At 35.5% G+C, this 23,224-nt stretch overlaps 2 protein-coding genes and 1 non-coding gene across 11 annotated transcripts in view; 1 reads left to right on the forward strand and 2 right to left on the reverse strand.

The window, feature by feature from the left end:
* The window catches only part of SDCCAG8 (SHH signaling and ciliogenesis regulator SDCCAG8), a 273,722-nt gene that overhangs the window by 133,882 nt on the left and 116,616 nt on the right, over positions 1-23,224 (reverse strand). The gene's annotated exons all lie outside the window — the stretch shown is intronic.
* TRNAE-CUC (transfer RNA glutamic acid (anticodon CUC)) lies at positions 3,507-3,579 on the forward strand. Its single transcript has one exon. It is a non-coding gene; the product is annotated as a tRNA-Glu (tRNA).
* On the reverse strand, positions 17,550-18,133 carry LOC133087783 (ATP synthase subunit d, mitochondrial-like). Its single transcript, XM_061185406.1, has one exon. The coding sequence runs from the start codon at positions 18,089-18,091 to the stop codon at positions 17,609-17,611; it is 483 nt and encodes a 160-aa protein (XP_061041389.1). The 5' UTR covers positions 18,092-18,133; the 3' UTR covers positions 17,550-17,608.

Genomic DNA, 23,224 nt, shown 5'->3' on the forward strand with positions numbered 1-23,224 from the left:
GAAAACCAGCCTAGGTAAATAAAAAGATATTATTAGTAGTAAGAAAGTCATTTTAGAAATGGACAAAATGGCCGTCCTCTTTACTGTAGTAGATGTAGAAGTGTAAGCAGCTCCTTTGCCCCTTTTCTGTTTGTTCATTCCTGTTTTCCTCCAGTCTTGATCATAAAGACGAGATTACCAGGCAACATTTAATCTAGTTCCTGATTTCTGCTTTACTGAATGTACACAATGCCTTGCCTAATCTATTGATTCCTTTCCTGGATTAGAAGGAGTAAGAATGAAGAATTAAGTAGTTAAAGAATGATTGACTCTCTATCCCTAGCTTCCCTTTAGTAAATTTGCAGGTGGACCCCACAGGTGCAGTTGGACCATGTGGGCAAGACAGCCTCCAACTGCAGGTGGACCACGTGAGCAAGACAGCATCCCAAGGAAGATCAGGAGAAGTCAGCAGGTCTGCATGCAATGGAAAGATGAGGAAGAATCTGACCTCCTGCCTTAACGATTAACTACGATTGTTTCCCCTTTTTCCCTTTAAATATTGTCATGGCTGAGCAGAATCTTCAGAGTTGGTCTCTAGACACAAGTCCACCTTCTCCCCAGATCGTTACCTTTTCTGAATGAAGCACCTTTCCTTTCTATTGACACTTGCCCCTCGATTATTGGCTTTTGAGTGGCAAGCAGCCAAACTTGAATTGGGTAACAGAAGGTTGCTGTTATCATGGTTATCATTGTTGAGGGCACACAACATTGATTTAATATGTTTTTACTTCAGGCCTAACAGTAACACTGATAACAACTATCATTTTTGAGTGCTTACCATGTGTCAGGTGCTGTATTAGCATTCTGTACTTTTAAATTTTGTATTTTTAATCTCATTTTGTGTTCATGACAATCTTGTAAAAGTAAATATCCTATCCTTGTTTTACAGATGAGAAAACAGACACAGACATTTAGTGACTTATACAAAATTATACGGTGGCAGAGATGAGATTCAAAATGGGATTAGTCTGATTTCAAGTCCTATAATCTTTTCACTATACAGTATATTATCTCCCTACACAAACCTTCTGGATGTAACAGAAGATGAAGAAAAAAATGACACAATGTGCTTTCTAAAACCTCTTGGCCTGCAATTTGGCATGGGTAGAAGACACAGACAGACACTGGGAGAAGATTAACTCAGATGGCTGGGATCAAACATCACACTAGCAAACACAAGGCTCTCAATTTGCAAAGTGCTGGCCAAGATTCACTTTGAAGAAGCATTTCCCCATGAGACTTTAGGGGTAACCTTGAGGAAGTGGAGTTTGGATGCGCTTAGCCTCAGGTCCCAAAGTTTACATCACAAAGATTCCACACAGCATGAAAGTCAACGTGGCACTTGACCTTCTAGCCTCCCCCATACAGTATGTAACATTTTGGTGAAACTTTTCACTTTTTGGTTACTAAATCAATTCTTACTCTAAGCAAATATTCTTTAAATAATTTTAATAAAAGGTTTTTTCTCCTTCCACAATGATAAGAGAAGTGGCATCAACTGATCACATACTCAGAAGCACTTCCTTAGAGCTAAAGTAGCTCTCAAAACAAGTTTTCAAAACAGATGACATGGGTCTATGGCAGAAAAAGAAGTGCCTTTCTAAAAGTATGTGTCTAAAGAAGAGAAGAATTTAAGACACCTGATACAAAGCTGATTCTGTTACATTGTGACCATACAGCAGCCTTTTTGGTTAAACCAAGCTTACATTGCTGTTCTGTGATGCCAGAAAATTCATGGGCAAAAATAAGAATCATTGCAGCTCTGTCGTCAGTATACAAAAAAGAGTTGAGGTGATAGCACTACTTTTTTGGGCTGGTTTAATAAATGCTTTATGCTTGCTAGGAGTAGAGAAAGGGCTTGCTTTGTACTCTCATCACAGACAAAATATCAGGCCACCCATAAAGTCTATAATTTTTTTTCTTTAAAATACTGAGGTGTTGGACTTCCCTGGTGGTGCAGTGGTTAAGAATCCGCCTGCCAATGCAGGGGACACGGGTTCGAGCCCTGGTCCAGGAAGATCCCACATGCCACGTAGCAACTAAGCCTGTGCACCACAACTACTGAGCCTGCACTCTAGAGCCCGCGAGCCGCAACTACTGAGCCTGCGCACCACAACTACCGAAGCCCATGCACCTAGAACCCGTGCTCTGCAACAAGAGAAGCCACCACAATGAGAAGCCCACACACCACAATGAAGAGTAGCCCCTGCTTGCCGTAACTAGAGAAAGCCCACGTGCAGCAACAAAGACCCAATGCAGCCAAAAATAAATGAATAAAATAAATAAATTTATTTAAAAAAACACTGAGGGTTTTTTTTGTCCCCAATTCTACTATGTTCTTTCAGTGTTCTAAAATGGTGCAATATTAACAACATTCAAATCATCATATGCTTACGCATTCACACTGTAAACACCATGGAGAGAGAGATCTTGGCCTTTTATGTCTGCTAATGTTAAGAGTTTAGGTATTGTTGGAAATACAAAGGGGAATTAAGATGATTCTGGATGACGTAAAATCTGAAATAAGACGTAACTGTTGGAAAGCCATAAAAAAGAGGTGATCAATTTTTGAAATGATGCATTGCAAAAAAGTTGTTAGGTTGCTATGAACATGACTAAGAGCTAGTTGCAGGTCACAGATCAAAACGGATAAAAAAGACCCCACACTGTGGGTAAAAAGAAGTGAAGTTAAAGAACCCAAAGTTGAAGTAAATGGAAGATTCTTAAATTTATAAAGGAAGACGGAAGATTCTTTATATAAATCTGCTAATTGCTGACCATACCACATGGTCAGTATCTATCAATGATGTGGAGTTAAAATGGTCTGAGAATAAATTCTGTATTGGTTCAATACCAGAAAATGTATCAAGAGCTGCACTAAAAATGATAGCCATCTATCATGATGATAAGAAAGAATCCACCACTTCAGAGGTATACCTGCCACCTACCCAGGTTAAATTCTTCATCTTCTACCTGGAAGCTCCCCTGTTTCTGCTCTGTAGTTTGATGTCAAGGGCCCTCAGTGGATGCAATCTCACATTGCCCTGCTGTGTGGTACATTTCATCCTTGTCTTCATTCATTATGATCACAGAATCAGATGGCTGAGAGTTAACATTACTGCAACAGGAATATATGATGGAGTTGCAATGTCTAACAGCAAGAAAGAAATGGAAGAAGTGTAAGTGACTCTGAATACCATTCAACTCAGTAAGTGGACATCTTGGAATGAATATGAAGAGTGAGACATGAATCTATTGAGCCCTTCATCAGTCAAAGTGCATGTGTACCTCTCACAGTATGAGCATCCCACCACACTAAGTATAATTTCATATAACAAATATATATTTCATACACATGAGCTCTCAAACACAAGCTAACTTGTTTATATCTGGTCCCTGTCTGAATAAACAGTAATCTGTCCCAACCATAAAAGTAAAATGATATGAATTAAAGTTTTTGAGGGAATTCCCTGGTGGTCCAGTGGTTAGGACGCCGCACTCTCACTGCTGAGGGCCCAGGTTCAATCCCTGGTCAGGGAACTAAGATCTCGCAAGACCTACTGGTGCAGCCAAAAAAAAAAAGTTTTTGAGAAACAGTATGAATGTCTCCAATGTAGTAGGAATATATGGCTCAACACATATAAAATCAATACATACAAATCCATGTAGACTATGTAAATTATGAGTGATTTAAAAGATTTTTGAAAGTAATTTTGACCTTTACTTTTCAAATTAAATTTAGAGCATAACCCCCTCCTGAAATGTCATGACACTATAGTGAAATATGCTGAGTTCATTTTAGTAGTAGAATTTATTTCAATGGGCTCACAGATAATTTTAGTTCTTTATTTATAAACATTCTAGAGGTTGAATGGGTCAGTTGTACTTTACTATATTTAATAAGAGGAATTCATTGCTTTTGCTATCACTAGTGAAGACCTTGGGATTTGTCCCTACAAACATCAACGGTCTGCTGTAACTTCAAGACTTGAAAACAGCTTCTGAACACTGTCTCCTACCCTCCTCCCACTCCCAGTTGCAAGTTGACTGAATCAGTAATACCTGACTACTGGACAACTACAAAGTTTGATGCATCTGTAAGTAAAAACTTCCTAGGAATGGTTGCTTGATTGCTTACAAACCCACCTAACTGAATTATCATCCAAGAGAATATTTCTATGTTTTTTTCACAGCAGTACCATGAGAGCTGTGTTAGTGGAGTTAATAAACTCAAAACATGTTAGATCTTTGGCAGTTTCTTGTTTTACAAAGCTGGTAATCCTATGGCATCTATTCTACTGCACGTATCTTAAAATGTTGCATGGGGACATTTAAACAGTCTTGTAATGTTTTTTGTGGAGAGAATATAACTAAAAAGACTAATGTAGGTCTAAATTCCTGTGTACTTATGAAGGAAATCCGTTAATATGCTGTAACCACCCATGTTATAACTTTTAAAACAAAGAAAGGCTCAAAAAATAACTGTTTGGCTGCTTATTTTCTAGAAGGAAATTTATGTCACCAATGTACGTAACATTCCAATTTAATAAAAGGAGAAACCATTTTACATTTAAAATGTTAAAATATAAAACTGACTTTATGGGAATGTAAATTGGTGCAACCACTATGGAAAACGGTATGGAGAGTCCTCAAAATATTAAAAATAGAACTACCACACAACTGAGCAATTTCTCATCTGGATATTTATCTAAAGGTAATGAAATTACTATCTTGAAAAGATATCTGCATCCTCATGTTCATTGCAGCATTATTTACAACAGCCAAGACACAGAAACAACCTAAGAATCCATTGACAGATAAATGGATAAAGAAAAAGTGGTATACACACACACACACACACACACACACACACACTGGAACATTATGTAGCCATAAATAAGGAAATCCTGCCATTTTTGACAATATGGATGGACCTGAGGGCATTATCCTAAGTAAAATAAGTAAGGCAGAGAGAGACAAATACTGTATGATCTCACTTATATGTGGAATCTGAAAAAAAACAAACTCATAGACACAGAGAAAAGACTGGTTGTTGCCAGAGGTGGGGAATGCGGGGGTGGGCAAAATGGGTGAGGGTGGTCAAAATGTAAAAACTTCCAGTTATAAGATAAATAAGACATTAGTTAAAAAAAAAAAAAAAAGCCAAGAATAAACTATGACTCCTTCCACTCTTTCCTGAGAATTGGGGCCATGGTCCTTTGGCTGAGGGGCAGGAGAGGGTGGTCAGGGAAGATAACCCCACTGTTTCTGAGATAAGAGTCACCAATGCAAAGGAGTCTTTGACTTGCATTTCCTAACAAATTAACACAATTTTTTTTAATAGTAGTAATTAATGTTAAAAAAATGTTAGACCTAACTCTAACCCAATCCTTTTGAAGACACTTAAAAAGTATTTTGCTAGCTACAATAAGTACATTCAAAAGAAAAATAAACCTGGAGTTGTTCCTCTCAAAATGAACTGTATTAAAAACAGGAAGTTCTCTTTTCTGATGGGGCATCTTTATATAGAAAGATTGGTGTTTTCAAAGACCAAAACATTTATTTGATATGCTTTTCTCTCTGATGAAAGAGGAACAATCTAATAAGTACAAAAGCTGGAAGATAAAAAAAAAAATTACTAAAGAAAAAAATCTACAAATAGTTACTGCAAGCTCAAATGTTCAATACAGTTAGTTGACTTTTATCACCATTTGATAAACAGTTTTATTACCAATTGAGAAAACCACCCAAAGTAAAAATAAAATAAAATAATTCCAATTTAGGAAAACAAACTGTTACTTTATTCTCCCTTAAACAATTCCTTCCCAACCCCTCAGTTAGATAGAATAAATATTTTTGAGTACCTATGTACCTACTATGTGCCAGACATTGTATAGTATGTATATTATATATTATATATATAACCCGATTATATATGTAATCCAGGTGGCCAATTACAAATATATATCCAATCTGTCTACTCTTCATCTCACTCTGCCTTTCTTGTCCTTTATAACTATTAAAATATAAACTAATTTCCTATCAGTTTGATTAAAAAGCAAACCCAGTGATACATCTAAACAGTTATATCATTTCCTCCTCAAATTTATAATCATCTGGGCTATGGTAAATAACAGAAATTACTGTCATACTCTTGTTTAGTTCTTATAAAAATTTATAGCAGAAAATGTCTTACAAGCATTAATATTAAGGCTCCAGGATTCATGTTAAATGAAGTCTACCCATAATTTTCAGATTATATTACTACATTTTGGATATAATTTTGTTCCTTATAGCTCTGTATATTAAAGCTGTGAATATTTTCCTAGAATAATTCAATTTAAAATACATTAGAATACATTAGAAGCAGCTCTATTTACAATAGCCAGGACATGGAAGCAACCTAAGGGTCCAACAACAGATGAATAGATAAAGAAGGTGTGGCAAATATATACAATGGAATATTACTCAGCCATAAAAAGAAATGAAATTGAGTTATTTGTAGTGAGGTGGATGGACCTAGAGTCTGTCATACAGAGTGAAGTAAGCCAGAAAGAGAAAAACAAATACCGTATGCTAACACATACATATGGAATCTAAAAAAAAAAAAAAAAAAAGGTTCTGAAGAACCTAGGGGCAGAACAGGTATAAAGACGCAGACGTAGAGAATGGACGTGAGGACACGGGGAGGGCGAAGGGTAAGCTGTGACGAAGTGAGAGAGTGGCATGGACATATATACACTACCAAATGTAAAATAGATAGTTAGTGGGAAGCAGCTGCATAGCACAGGGAGATCAGCTCGGTGCTTTCTGAACACCTGGAGGGGTGGGATAGGGAGGATGGGAGGGAGACACAAGAGGGAGGCGATATGTGGATATATGTATATGTATAGCTGATTCACTTTGTTATAAAGCAGAAACTGAAACTAACACACCATTGTAAAGCAATTATACTCCAATAAAGATGTTAAAAAAATAAAATAAAATACATTAGAATATATGATTACAATAACTGGTCATATTGCCCACTACTAATTACGGTGTTCTTGATATTGCAGCATTCTTTATGTGTAGAAATGTGACTAAACACAAATATAAAATAAGAGTAAATATAAAACCACACTAAAACAATTTTAATAAAGAAGATAATGAAAGGCATTTTCAAGTAAGATATCCTGCATCTTTATATTTATTTATTATATTTATCTATCTATAAAGATAAATAAATTTAAGTGAACTGAAAATACTGCTAATTCTAAACTTATATCTGATTTTGCCACCAGAAACATTATAAGTAAATTTAAATATGTGAAGTTTGTTATGTATTTATGGTTTATAAAATATCTTTTTATTACTAAATATATTTACAGTGATGTCAGGTTCTCATTATGAGATTAAAAATATTTAAAAGACATAAAGGATATCATTTATAACCCCAAATTAAATAGTTTTTTTCAAAATTGAGACTATTACTTTACATGAATTGCAGCATAAAGTTCAGTGCAATGTGGAATTTCGATAATTTCCTATATTTTCCATTAATGCTTTAAACGTAGTATTTTTTCAGATACTATAGTTACAGGAATACCAATATAATATTCAAGTATACTTTTCAAAGCCAAAAAGTTTTTAGAGTAGATATAAAAGTACTGACAACTACAAAATCACAATTTCCAAAAAAAACTTTTAAATAAAGCTGTTCCTAGTCCAATAGTAAGCATGATTTTTCAGTTATTTTATCAGCCATTAAAAATTTTGTAAAAATAAATTAGCCCATTTATTCTTACCTAGAAAAACAGGGAATGCTGGCATAACTATTTTGTCTCAGATGCTGTACACATTTTTATTATTTTGCAACTAGAACAAATTAAAACTCTTATACTCAATGTTACTTTTATAGGAGTTGTCAGAAAAATATTGGTTAAATATTCTGATTCCTAAAGGGAAAATACAAGATAGGTTTTGGGCAATTTTGCACCTAACTTTCAAGACTTCAGTGTACATTTTAAATTTATCAAATAAAATTTCTCTTCCTTAAATGTTGTGCTGGCTATATTTCTTCTACAAAAATGTGTTCCAACCAAAAGGACCCTAAAACATTTGGGAGTTTAACTCCCCTGTTTACATCAAGATTTTGTTTAATAAAAACACAGGCCTTTAAAAAAGAACACAGTTAAAGATAGAAGACACCTCAGTTATCATCTTTATCTATCCCCTCCTTTTACAGATGAGAGCACTGGGGTCCAGTGAGGTTGACCCACTGAGGCCCACTAAACTGGACTCGAACCCAGGCTTCACGCTCTTCGCCCATACCTAGTTCCCTTCAAACATGGAATAATGCCAAACCACAAAGCTAACTCAGTTATGAGCACAAACAAGCTTCTATTGGCAATAATTAATTTTTTAAATGCAATAAAGAAAACATATTATCTGTTTCTTCTCTGCCAACTGTTATTCAACAAGAAGTTTTTCTTTTTGCTCTATGTATTCTCTTATTAGTTAAATTCTGTCAATCTCTAAGAATCAGAACAAGTTTAAGACTCAGACCCCCTTTTTAAAAAACTAGTTTCATAAGACAATATACATCATTTCTTAATTTAGGGAAAAATATATTTTATTGGATTTTATTTTTATCAACATTACTGTTTAGTACAAAATATTTCTGTTCTCTCAAACCAAGAAAAGCTCAAACCTATTCAAGATCTCCCTACTTCAAATGGAATGATTTTATTTTATAGGAAATCATATTTTAATTTTTTACTAAAGCAGTTCCATATGACTGAGAAAAGGAAACCCCTATCCAAGGAGTCTGGACGCTTAACAGTACAGATGATGGAATACAGCTCCTGTTCTTCCCCATACAAATACACTGGACCTCTGTGAGGTCACCTCTCTTTCTACCTACCCAGTTTCTATTACTCCTTGGTGTACCTGATTACAGAGAACATCATATCAATGCTCTGGCTCTAAAACTCTAAAGAGTAAGAGAAGTGGAACATTACTGAAAGCATTCCTAGAGCATTCAGACCTACAGGCTCTTCCCTGAACGTTTATACTTGGATTCAAAATATTCTGACCACTGAAACAGCATGTCTGTCTTCAACTCACCTCTTTGCTGCTACTCTGCTCGTGACACAAAATGGATCCTCTTCCACTGGAAAACTGGACAATTTAATCTTATCTTGTTGGAGGATTTTCACCAAAATTAATGAGATGTTCTTATGTGAAGAGGAAACAGCAAAAAATTTTGTTGTTAAAATAACAACAAAACTAGGTTTATTTTTAGAGACACAACTGATTGAAAAAAAAATCCTTCTGTACTGAGACAGGGCATACGTAATCTCACCTTATGGGGAGTTTTTAGAAAATTCACTTTAGCTGTGGATTATGTAAATATTTCTGTAAAATACTATTTGGGGAACTTAAGAATTCATTGTACTAAGCTTTAACTCTAAAATCACCTATATCTTCTAACTAATTTGGCAAGAAGGCTTCAATGTAAAGTAGATGCTTTAGTTAATAAATATTTGGAGCATGATTCTTTCAAATTAATAGCATCCACATACAAAGGAGTAAATCCATCTATTCAATTTATTGACCATCTATTCAATCATAAAAGCTCTACGTATGTATACAGCTTTTCATAGCTTAGAAAACACTTTCATATGCAGTACTGAATTTATATGCTGTGACAATTACAAAACACATAATTCTTGTTTTCACTCATTTTCATAGAGGAAAATGAAATAGGTATAAAACAGATAAATATAGGGTAATGATTAGGACAGAACACTTTTGTATTGAGATATAATTGACACATAACATTGTATTACTTTCAGGTGTACAACATAATGATTTGATATATGTATATGGGCATAACACTTTTAAAATGAGAGTAGGTCAACAGAATCAATGGAAGAAATCTCAAAAAAATGATTTTGTAGACTCTAATTCCTTAAATTTCCAATTTAGTCCATTTATCCAGATTATTTAGATGAAGAAATTAGAATTCCAGGCAGGCCCATTCCCCTTGCTTTGGGAGTTTCCCAGCACAGGTTTAAATCCTGCGAACTATTAATCTGCTCCATATTTACAAAGGCACTTTGATTTCTTAGCCACCCATGCCTAATTTTTCATAATTTGCCACCACTATAATCTTCTGTCACATGGCTCAGTGGTACCTAAGCACACTAACTGTACATAGTAGGTACAAAAGTAAATATTTTTTGATTTGACTAGAATTATTTTGAAGAAGGTAAATGGTCTGAATCTTAAACAGGAAAACAAACACATCAGTTAAAAAAAATCATACGGAAGGCAGAATGGAAAATACCAAGCTATAAGGAAGTCTTCAGCTACAGGTTGCAGGGCTCTGCCCTGCCTTTCATGTTATACTGTTTAATCCACTGACTTTAATGAGGACGCCAATGATACGATGATCAAATTTGCCTGTGACAAAAACCTGAGAGGACTAATTTATTATGGTGAAATGTTAAAAACAGAGTCCAAAACGGTTCAGACAAGCTGACACATAGGTCCAAACTAAAACGATCAAGTTTCAGAGAGACAAATGCAAATATCTGTATTTACTGCCCAATTGTAGGGCAGTAGACTTATGCCATTAGAGGTTTTAACTGAATTTAAGCTCACTAAGAGTTCACAATGAGACATGTTTGATAAACACATAACCCAAATGATAACTGGTTCTGAAGCTACATTAATACAAGCTTAGATGACAGCTCCACTTCTATGTACTGCTGAGGTCATACCAAAAATATCATATTTAGTTATCATCATGACTCTTTAAAGCAACTAGATAAAATAGAACACAGGAGAGAGAAATGAGGCTAGAGAATGTGAATAATAATCATAACAGCATTAGTAAAAATAATAATTATTAATATTTATAGATCACTTATTAATGTCATGCACTGGGCTAAGAGATTACCTCAAGGTTTTTGCAAAACACTATAAAGTGGTAATTTTATCTATCCTCATTTTACAGATAAGAAAACTGAGGCTTGGATATATTAAGTAATTTGACCAAGTTCACCAGGTAGTAGATATTAAAGTGAGAATCTGACTTTAGGCAATCACTTTCAGGGTCTGAACTTCCGGCTACCTAACCACCCACCCATCCCGTTCCTGTGACCCTAACTGTATGCTAGGCACTGAAGCACTGGAATACAAAAGTGGATGTGACAAGTAAGAGTCTCTGACCTCAAACTTACATTCCAATGGAAAAGACAGATTTTTTTAAGTAAAAAAAATAATAAAAAATTATATTAAGTTCCATGAAGGAAACAAGGTACTATGAGAGAATAATGGAGCGGTGCAAGGGGATATACGTTAATAGTTAGAGAAGTGAAGACATTTAAACAGAAACCAAAGAAAGAGAAAGAGGTGGTTAAGCACAGGAAGAGTGAAGAAGAACACATAAGGCAGATGTTTGTCCAAAGGCCTTGGCATCTTTGAGAAGCTAAAGGAAAACCATGAGGCTCAAGTGAATGCAGAAAGGAAAAGTAGATAGGAAGAGTAGATGTTAAGACAATTGGTGATCAGATTATGCAGGGCCTGGTAAGCTATGGAAAAGAGTTTGGATTTATATTTCTAAATGCTAATGGGAAGACACTCCAAGTTGTTAAATGGAAGAACAACGTGATTCAATTCACATTTGCCTTTGCTAATATGTGTATGGACTGAGGGGGGGACATGACTTCATGAAGCTAATATTGTGGCAAGGAAAAAACAGATAACAAACACAATAAATGAGTAAGATATGGAGTAAAATAAAGCAGAAAGGGGAAAGAGAGTACTGGGGGAGTGGTGTACAATTTAAAATAAGGTGGTCAGGGATGGGCTCACAGAGGAAATATTAAAGCAATTACTTGAAGGCATTAAGCTAGTGATCCATAAGGCTATCATGGGGAACAGTGTTCCGGGCAAAAGGAGTAGCAAGGACAAAGGCCCTGAAGTGGGATTGTATCTGATGTGTTTGAGGAACAGCAAGGAAGCCAAAGTGGCTAGAGCAGAGTGATGGAGGAGAAAAGTAGGAGATGAGGGGCAGAGAGGTAACAGGAGGGCCAGACTGTGCAGTATCTTGTACATCAATTGTGGGGACTTTGGCTTTTACCACGACTAAGGTAGGGAACCACTGATAGTTGCAATCAGAAGAGGGACAAGATTTGTCCCTGCTGTCTGTGAAGGGACTAAAATGGGTTGAAGCACAGAAAAAAGGAAGCCAATTAGGACATTACTACGATAACACTGGTGAAAATGATAGTACCTTGAGCTAGAGTATAGCAGTGTATATAGCGGAAGAAGATATAGGGATGGCAAGCAAGCATAGGAAAAGATGTTTAATATCATTAATCATTAGGGAAATGCAAATTAAAGCCACAATGAGATATCATTATACACTTACCAGAATGGCAGCATATAAATAGACTGATCAAACACTCTAAACAAACATAATTGCTGAAATATAAATATCATTATAAAAGAAGTTATTTTCATCCTGATTTTAAAACTTTCTAGGCAGAACACTCTTTGACATATATCGCAGCAATATTTTTTTGGATTTTTTTCCTTTTCCTAAAGTAAAGGAAATAAAAGCAAAAATAAACAAATGGGACCTAATTAAACTTAAAAGCTTTTGCACAGCAAAAGAAACCACTGACAAAATGAAAAGACAAGCTACTGAATGGGAGAACATATTTGCAAATGATATGACCAATATAGGATTAATATCCAATACATATAAACAGCTCATACAACTCAATATCAAAAAAAAAAAAACAGCCTAATTAAAAAATGGGCAGAAAAACTGAATAGACATTTTTCCAAAGAGGAAATGCAGATGGCCAAGAGGCACATGAAAAGATGCTCAACATCACTAATTATCAGGGAAATGCAAATCAAAACTACAATGAGATAACACCTCATACCAGTAAGAATGGCTATAAACGAAAAGTCTACAAATAAGAAATATTGGCAAGGATGTGGAGGAAAGGGAACCTTTGTACACTGTTGATGGGCATATAAATTGGTGCAGCCAGTGTGGAAAACAATATGGAAGTTTCTCAAAAAGCTAAAACTAAAACTACCATATGACCCAACAATTCCACTCCTGGGTATATATCTGAAAGAAACAAAAACACCAATTTGAAAAGATACATGCACCCCAATGTTCATAGCAGCATTATTTAAAATTGCTAAGACACGGAAACAACCTAAGTGTCCATTAACAGATGAATGGATAAAGAAGATGTGGTATATATATATGTATGTGTGTGTGTGTATATATATATATATATACACACATATATATATACACACATATACATTGTGTGTATATGTGTATATATATACATATTCACACAATGGAATAAAAAAGAATGAAAAAGAATGAAATTTGATGGACATGGAGGGCGTTATGCCAAGTAAAATAAGTCAGACAGAGAAAGACAAATACTGTATGATATTACTTATATGTGGAATCTGAAAAATACAACAAACTAGTGAATATAACATAAAAGAAGCAGACTCACAGATATAGAGAATAAACTAGTGGTTACCAGTGCGGGGGCAATGTAGGGGTGGGGGGGTGGGAGGTACACACTACTGAATGTAAGATAGGCTCAAGGACGTATTGTACAACATGGGGAATAAAGCCAATATTTCGTAATAACTGTAAATGGAAAGTAACCTTTTGAATTGTATAAAAGTAAAAAATTTTTAAAAACTTTCTGCCTGATATAGCACAACAAAGGTAAACTAGGAGTTAGAGGATCTGTCATCTAGGTACTATTACTAATTATTTAAAGATCATTCTTTAGTTCACTTAGGCATTCATTTACTCATTCATTGAACTAACAGATAAAACTTATGGTAGGCCTTCTCTGAGCTGGACACCAGGGATACAATGATGAATAATATATGGACTCTGACTTCATGGTAGTTTACAGACACTTCTGGCAAATAATAGTTTTCTGGGGCTCAGTGTTTCTATCCTCATCTCTTATGCCTCCTTTTGCCCTCCAGGTGTATATGGAACAGTGTCTTTGCATATTCTGTCCCTTTTGCCTGAATGGCCTTCCCTTCCCACTCTCTCTGTTCCCCTCCAGACTAGGTTGAAATATGAATTTTATGGTAGAATCTTTTTTTTAAATAACAGCTTTATTGACATAATTCACATACAACTCTCCCATTAAAGTATATAATTGAATGTGTTTTAGTATATTCAGAGTTGTGCAACCATCACCTTGATCAATTTTAGAACATTTTAACACCCCAAAAGAAACTCCATACCCATTAGCAGTACTCCCCATTTGCCCCCAACCCACTCAGCCCAAGCATCTACTAATCTTTCTGTCTCTATAGATTTGCCTATTCTGGACATTTCATATAAATCATACAATATGTTGTCTTTTGTGACTAGCTTCTTTCACTTAGCATAATGTTTTCAAGGTTCAGCCATATTGTAGAATGTATCAGTACCTCATTCTTTTTTATTGCCAACATATAGCTGTATAGACATAGATATAGATAATCACATTTTATTTATCCATTTATTAGTTGATAAACACTTGGGTGTTGCCAGTTTTGGGCTATTATGAATAATGCTGATATGAACACTCATGAACATGTTTTTCTTTAAAATAAATTTATTCATTTATTTTTGGCTGCATTGGGTCTTCGTTGCTGCCTGCGGGCTTTCTCTAGTTGCGCCGAGGAGGGGCTACTCTTCGTTGCAGTGTGTGGGCTTCTCATTGCGGTGGCTTCTCTTGTTGCAGAGCACAGGATCTAGGCACGCGGGCTTCAGTAGTAGCGGCACGCGGGCTCACTAGTTGTGGCTCACGGGCTCTAGAACACAGGCTCAGTAGTTGTGGCACACGGGCTTAGTTGCTCCACGGCATGTGGGATCTTCCCGGACCAGGGCTTGAACCCGTGTCCCCTGCATTGGCAGGTGGATTCTTAACCACTGAGCCACCAGGGATGTTCCTCATGAACATGTTTTTACCACTGAGCCACCAGGGATGACCCTCATGAACATGTTTTTGTGTGGACATGTTTCATTTCTCTTGGGTATAGACCTAGTAGTAGAATTGCAGGGTAACTTTTGAGAAACTGTCAGACTATTTTCCAAAGCAGCTGCGTAGTTTATATCTTGCCAGCAGCGTGAGGCTCCAATTTCTCCACATCCTTGTCAACACTTGTTATTATCTATCTTTTTGATTATAGCCATCCTAGCAGGTGTGAAGTAGTTTCTCATTTTCGGTTTGATATGCATTTCTCTGATAGCTAATGATGATGAGCATCTTTTCATGTGCTTATTTGTCATTTGTATATCTTCTTTGGAAAAATATCTATGAAGGTTCTTTGCCTGCTTTGGAAATGGTTTATCTTTTTATTATTAAACTGTAAGCCTGCTTTATACATCTTAGTAACAAGTCTCCTACCAGATAGGTAATTTGTAAAAATTTTCTCCCATTCTGTGGGGTTTTTTTCCACTTTCTTGATGATGTCCTTTGAAGCACAGAAGTTTTTAATTTTGATGATATCCAATTTATCTATTTTTTTTCTATGGTTGCTTATGCTTTTGGTGTCATACCCAAAAAAACCATTGCCTAGTCCAAATTCACAAAGATTTATGCCTATGTCTTCTTCCAAGAGTTTTATAAGCTTAGCTCTTACAGTCAGGTCTTTCTATCTACTTTGAATTTGTTTTTATATATAATATAAGGTAGGGGCCCAACTTCATTCTTTTACATGTGGATATCCAGTTTTCCCAGCACCATTTGTTGAAAAACTATTTTTCACCCATTGAATTTTCTTATTTTCCATGTTGAAAACTGATTGACTGTTGTGTAAAATCTTTTTGAATTCTCTCCCACCAAAGTAAGCTACCCTTCCACTGAGCCCTCATCTTATCACAGTCAACTTTCTCACCAGACTATAAGAGTTGTATGAGCAATACATATATTTTATTTTTCAATGCAACCCCAGTGCCTATTTCTTAGTGACACCTAATAGGTTACCAGTAACTATTAGTTAGATAAATGAATGCATTAAAGTGAGGTATTAACTCTCAGCTTACTCACAGTCTAATCATTTATGAAATGAAGGGGCCAAACTAAGTCATTAAAGTCTTTTTGGCTCTCAGTACCCACCAAGCTACTGCCCTTTACTATCTGATGTCCTCCCTTTGATCCTTCGTATGAAGCCACTGAAACAAGGGAGACTAAAGATAAAAATTACCTTCATGAATTTTATTGCTATGTGGTTAGAAAGCATCTTCTGAAAAACGCCAAGCTATACTAAGTTACTCTTAACAACCAGCAATGGTTGGGAGAAACGGGGGTGGCGAAAAGGAGCTATAGCAATTACAGTTTTAAAATATCCATGATTATGGATCCCTCCTGAAAATACGGATAGAATATAATGATGGATCTGTGGTTATGTTGGCCCCTTCTAAGTTATAGTTGAATGTGAAGCAGAGTAAATAGAGGTGAAAGCCCAGTTGTTCTTAGTGTAAATGTCTTTAGAATGCCTTCTAAAATCTTTCTCATTTTCTCTTCTTACTTTGTTTTTTTCCTTTTCCTCTACTCTCCTTTTCTTGTTTTTATAACTGGAACAACTCAAGAGTCCTTTGTTCTCTCCTGGCTGATGAAGTAAGTCAAAGGTATCCTAAATTCAGCATTTAGAGACTTCAGGCTCTGCTCAAGAAAAGCCTGCTTATCAGTAAGTCACACTTCTTGTATTATGTATTAGTGAGATATATGTGCCATATATCTATATCTAAATATATATACACATACATACATATATCTGTATATATATACACACACAAAGATATCTGTCTTTAGATTTTTAAATATATAAATAGATATTTGATTCATCCATTTGCCTTAAATCCCCTTTTAGACCAAAACATCTGGCTCTTGATATATAAACCCTTAAACAGCTTCAATCACTGTACACACAGTGGACTTTCAATTACTTAGGGAAGAAACACTGACTCAGCCCTATTTTTCTATGATAAACTTAAGTGTAGAGACAAGTTGAAAATGACACCCTAAAGTTTCTAATTCAAATTAGGATATGACAATTACCTCTCAGTATGAGATTATCATATTAAGTGAAGTAAGACAGAGAAAGACAGCTATCATATGATATCGTTTATATGTGGAATCTAAAAAAATGATACAAATGAACTTATTTACAAAACAGAAACAGACTCACAGACATAGAAAACAAATTTATGGTTATCAAAGGGGAAAGTGGGGGAGGGATAAATCAGGAGTTTTGGATTAAAATGTACATACGACTACATGTACAGATAACCAACAATGACCTACTGTATAACATATCTTGTAATAAACTATAATGGGAAAGAATCTATATATAACTATATATGTAGTTATATATATAACTGAATCACTTTGCTGCACACCTGAAACTAACACAACATTGTAAATCAACTATATTTCTTTTTTTTTACTATATAATTATTTTTAATGTCCAGAGTTTATAATTCAAGGGCCAGAGCTTTCTCCCAGACTCAAGTTTATAATTGCTCAATTGGCTGGTGAGGCCAGTAGGGATACTTCTTCTTATCTAATTTGGTTTCTGGGAAGACTTCATTCAAGTCCTCAATGGTCATCTGATCAAATGGAATTATGTTCTTCATTTTCTCCAGCTCCTTCTTGTATTCCTCAATCCTGGTCTTAGAGAGAGACAAAAACTCAGCACAAATTTTCACATCTTCTTTTTCTTCAGCATCCACCTGGGCAGTATATTTATCCTCCGGCATAGGAACCTTCAGGGCATTAAACTTCTGGAAGTCATCCACCAAGCCAGCCTTTGCCACACTGGCCTTGTAGTAAGCCCAGTCGATGGCAGGTGGCTTCTCAGGCAGAGTGGCCAACCTGGAGGTGAGGATCTCATTCCAGGATTTCAGGGAGTTAGCAACAGCCTTCTGGTTGTGGGGTATGATCTCCCCAAAAGGTACCCAGTCAATGGCTTTTAGAGCAAGTTTCCGTCCAGCCATCTAGAGATCCTTCACTGACCCCGGAGGCCCACAGTCCACAGCACCAAGGAACGGAAGTAATCAACTATATTTCAATAAATTTTTTTAAATGAGTGAATTCAGATTTCTATGCAGATAATTCTGAGCAAGTGAAAGAAGGACCCAAAAGAAAAGGTAGTACTTGCAATGATGGGACAATCTTTCATGTCAAAGAATTCGACAATTCTTTCTCCTCCATCTTCTTAAGATTTCCCTAAAAGTTTTTACCTCCCCCTTTTCCTTGGCTGCCACTCTCTCTAAGACACGAGCGTTCCCTTGTACTTTATGGGGAACTTTCAACCACAGTTGACTCATGACTTCTGAAGCCAGGCCAATGCTATTACTTGCATGTTTTATTACCATGGTGGTAGGGGGGTGGTGACGGGGGTGGAGGGGAAGAAGAGACAAAGAGAAAGAGGACGAATATGAATGAATATCAGAACTTCAGTTGTAAGTAGAGAGATTCTATACAGAAAAGAATTTTCTATTCTCCACAGGGAATGCCAAAAATTCTCAGGGCAGTCAGAAAGCAGGCCAGAAATAAGGACACTGCTGCTTTCTTGTCTTTTCCCTAAAATATAAATGTTAGTGTAAGTGATCCACTTAAATACAGATGTTAACACCAAGAAGGGTTAAATTACCTTGACCATCTCTTAAGAATAGTAGCATGAAAATCTAAACATCTTGCAATTTATTAATAGTCATGAGCAGCCTGCAGTTATATCTAGAATCTCTGTCTAGGGCAGCCTCTCACACTGTACTCCAATGAGGGTCAGGGGAACACGCCAGGGATATGTGAAATCTCTAAGAGAATTAAAAACTTGTTCTCATTCTGATGATTAAAAAATCAAAATACAAAAAAATATGATCATATTCTAGGTCATCTAGATCCAGAATTGCCACAGCATTCCATTCCATGGCTGTATTTATGAGAGCACCAAGGAAAAACTGAAAGTGAAAGCATTAACTATTAATGCCATTTTTCTCCAAAGGAGTTACCAATTTATTCCCAGGGGTCATGGGTTCACACAGATACGAAACTCTGACTGAGGGTATTTAATTCTGCAGGCTTCCTGAAAAGTGACTACTCTTCCAAAATACTACCTTGGGCAGTTTGCTGTTGCCTTAAATCCTTCCAATAGACCTTCATTCTTAACTCAGACTAGGACTTTAATCCTTATTGCAGATTAAATGGTATCTATCTTGTAATTAAATTCAACTGTTTAAAAGGCTAGATGTTTCATGGTTCTACTATTCATCATAATGAAAAGAATATAATCTAAAATTGATGACAGTCAAATTTCATTCTTATCATAACAGAAGTGTCGTTTTTATAAAATCAGAGTGAATGGGAAATTTGGAATGACACTTGAGGCTCCATGTAATTTTATTGATTTTATTAATACTTAATTCATAATTAAGAACAACAGAGAAATATCTCCTATGTTTCTGAAAACATAGGCATTTAGACATAAAGAAAACCTTAGCTTTCACTTATCCAAGCTTCTCATTTCACTGGGAAAGAAAATGAGGCTCTGAGAGGTTTGCTCAGGAAGTTAGCTGAAAAGTCAAATCAAGTCTTTGGACTCACAGTCCACAGGTAAAATATTACCCTGTACACTCTGTGTTTCACCTTCCATTACTAGTCATGTGGAAATCTTCTACAAATCGTTAAAGTAACTGTCAATTGTTTTATTTCTAGAAAACTAATCCTACTTGATTCTAACACTGTTAATAAGAAGACATTTTGTTGTATGCCATCTGAAAATGATGCTGAAAATCTTAAAATCGTCTCATTACATAGAAAACACTACAAAGGAAATGAAAAACTTATGCAAATATTCCCAAAATATGATATGACTTCTGTGCCTGACTGTAGGACATGCGGCATGTTATAAGTAGGCAATTACTTGGGATTCTGAACCTTATAGAAGACTTTTTTCTATGGGCAATCTTTTATAACAGACACGTGGCACTTGAGATACTGAGGTCAGTGATACAAGTATGCTATGGAATCAAAAGACACATACATTCCTTGAACATCTCCTTCCCCTGCACGCCTATCCCCATTCCTTTGCTCAAGCTGCCATTTTCCAACCTAAATGCCTTCGTCTCCCATCTATGGTGGGTAACATCCTTACCATCCTTCAAGTTTGTCCTCTCTCCTTCTCCTAAATCATCATACCCTTCGGTAGTTTGCTAATGATAGTTATTATGTTCTTTGACATATATTTATTTGCAAACCTGTCTTATATACTCCCTTTTTTAAGAACAGAAGTTCATTCTAGGCCAGCATAGTGCATGCAATATATGGTTATTGAGTTAAAAAAATGAGTGAAGTTTAGGGCAAAAGGATTCTAAATTTATAACAGTATCTGTTCTCTTCAAAATATGACTTATCACTTTCCTTTGAAAGTACATGTAAATGGCCATATTAAAGTGATCTATGAAGAGAAGGCAGCAACACATAAAATGCTTAAGATACTGTTAAGTGGAAAAAGTAAAAACCAAAATTACATCTAGGCTATGTTTACTACTTGAAAATATTATATATGCATATGGACAAAAAGTAGAAGGTAAAACAGAAAAATGAAAACAATTTGCTCTGTTGGGTGGTGGAATTATTGGCTTCTGTGAATGTGTCTATGTTTATACAATAAATATTTTTTAAAATGTATACATATGTAGTAATTAGTAATATTTATGCTGGATATTGGTACTAATATTTATGGACTATAAAAAAAAAAGCATCTGTAGCTGTCCTATGTCTAATACCACTCAGTTTGCCGGCCTGCATGGAAACATATTCAAAGAACTGCTGCCACCTGGTAGTCACCAGAATTGCAGACTTGGTAATCAGAGAAGATAACCTGTAAGGTTAGAAGGCTGGGTCAACTTTTAAGGTCAAAATAAGCATGCACAAATTTTTTAAGGACCAAAATATGAATCATCCACTGAAATTGAAACACAGCAAAAATTGTATTTCTTTAGGACCAATAGTTGATGAATCTTATGACTTCCTTAAAACACAAAAATATTTCTTGACTTCACTTTACAGTTTTATATTCCTATCCAAAGGCACACATTTATTCCTAAATATTTATCCCATAAGGTGTATTATTTCTAAAAGGGCTTGTTTTGTTTCTTATTTGTGCCCTTATCTCTAAATAGCCCTATATTGCTACTTTCATATATATTGTTTCTGTGCATATTTGATTTTTTAAAAAATATATTATTATAGTGAATAGCATTATCATCTTTGCTGGAAAATCAAATGACTTTTTTGAACATATGAATTTCCATAGTGGTTTTATGAATGAGATATACATATACTGCCACCTAAAACCACGGCCCAAATCATTATTAAAGTTAATAATGCTAAATGCCCCAAGGATCTGCAACTTGGTATTATTCACTGGATTGATGTGGAACTGTTTCTTTGTTCAAAAAAATCAAACTCAATTTTTTACTGCTAATTTTCTGAACTTACAAACATAATTATAATCTTAAATGGAGAAATTAACTTTATATGGTGTTTTAGAAAAATAATAAGTTGATAACATTTTATAAAATGGAAATATTTTAAATTATTTACGTAATCCTATTTGTTCCATTCAAGCATCACACAGCACAAGAACAAAAGAAGCTGATTTATTAGACATATGCCAGGGTGAAGAATTTTCTCAGAATTCTTGGTTAGCCTGTGATAAGAACACAAATTTATCTAAGTATGATGAACAATGCTTTAGGGCATACTTAGGGAAGATGCTATTTAAAAAAAAAAAAAAAAGCTTTTATTGCATCACACACATGGAACCAGATTCTCCCTCTTATGGGCTGTAGCCAGCATGAAGTTCACACTACATTAATTTGCACTTGTCGATATGCTACTTTGCAAGTATTTTTAAGGCATGTTCAAATGTGTACTCTGTCTCTTAAACTAGAATATAAACCCCCTAAGGGCAGGACCTGGGTCTTCTAGTTATCACCCCACAGTGCCTAGCGTTCTGGTCTGGGCAGGCCAAGCCCTCTCGAATGGCTGTGGTCTGAGTGAGGAGCAGGGAAACGAATGTGCTAAGCCTCCAGTACTGAAAGACGGTGTGAAGAACACTGGAGAGCAACTCTGTCATCACCAGGACCAAGTGATTACATGTACTAACGGCATGCCCAAGTGGCCCAATCCCAGTCATTTTTTAGAGATAGAAGTGAGACTGCAGGTGGTAGTTGGATAGTTTCTGAAGTCTAGCTCTCAGAAGCCATCCATTATCTCAATATATTCCCCAAAAGCCTTCTGAAGAGAGTATACAGCATTACAGACACATAAGAGAGAACAGAGATGAACGGGATTTTTCTTTAATCTGTAGTTGCTAAATTACGAGTAGAAAAGACAAATATCACTACTAGCCAGTTTAACACATACAGTGAAATATTCCTAGGATGTTTCCAGAATCAAATAAAAGACAATGGACCTCAGAGGTCCATTAGTTGGGTCTTTAGGTAAAACATATTACTGCTACCATTTAAAACTAAAAATTTCAGGGAAGAAAGTTCCATGGCCTGTTGTAGCAATCTATTTCAATCTTCTTACTGTCAGAAAGTTATTTCAGGCTGCTGTGATTTCCAGTTGCTGTGATTAAATCTCTTTGTTCTTATTCTTTCCATACTAAAGATTGAGAACAAGTGTTTAGCTTTCTCCTTGAAATTATCTGTCAAGTCCTTAAAGATAGTGAAGCAATGCTTTAGTCTTCTCTAAGTAGAAAGGTACAATTCTTCAACTTTTCTTTATTACTTTTATTTCTCTGGCCTTACGTAGGACTTACCTTTAGGACGTGTTGGGCTTCCTCTCATATTTACACAAAGCCATACAAAATAGCTGTACTACTCCCAACAATCTAATTCATTCAACTGAACTTAGGAAATAACTCCTGTGTTGATACAGTCCACATTTTTTAATGTCAACATTAAAGTGTGGAGTCATACTGCTGTAGATACGAGCAACACTCAAACCTTTTTTTGTGTTAATTGTCTAGCCAAAATTTTCTGATCTATTTCTTTTGTATATGTGCTCTAGCCTTAAATATTTGCTTTGATTACCCCCTTCAGGTAATTTTGAAC

The sequence above is a fragment of the Eubalaena glacialis genome, chromosome 3, assembly GCF_028564815.1.
Source record: "Eubalaena glacialis isolate mEubGla1 chromosome 3, mEubGla1.1.hap2.+ XY, whole genome shotgun sequence".
NCBI classification, from domain to species: domain Eukaryota; kingdom Metazoa; phylum Chordata; class Mammalia; order Artiodactyla; family Balaenidae; genus Eubalaena; species Eubalaena glacialis.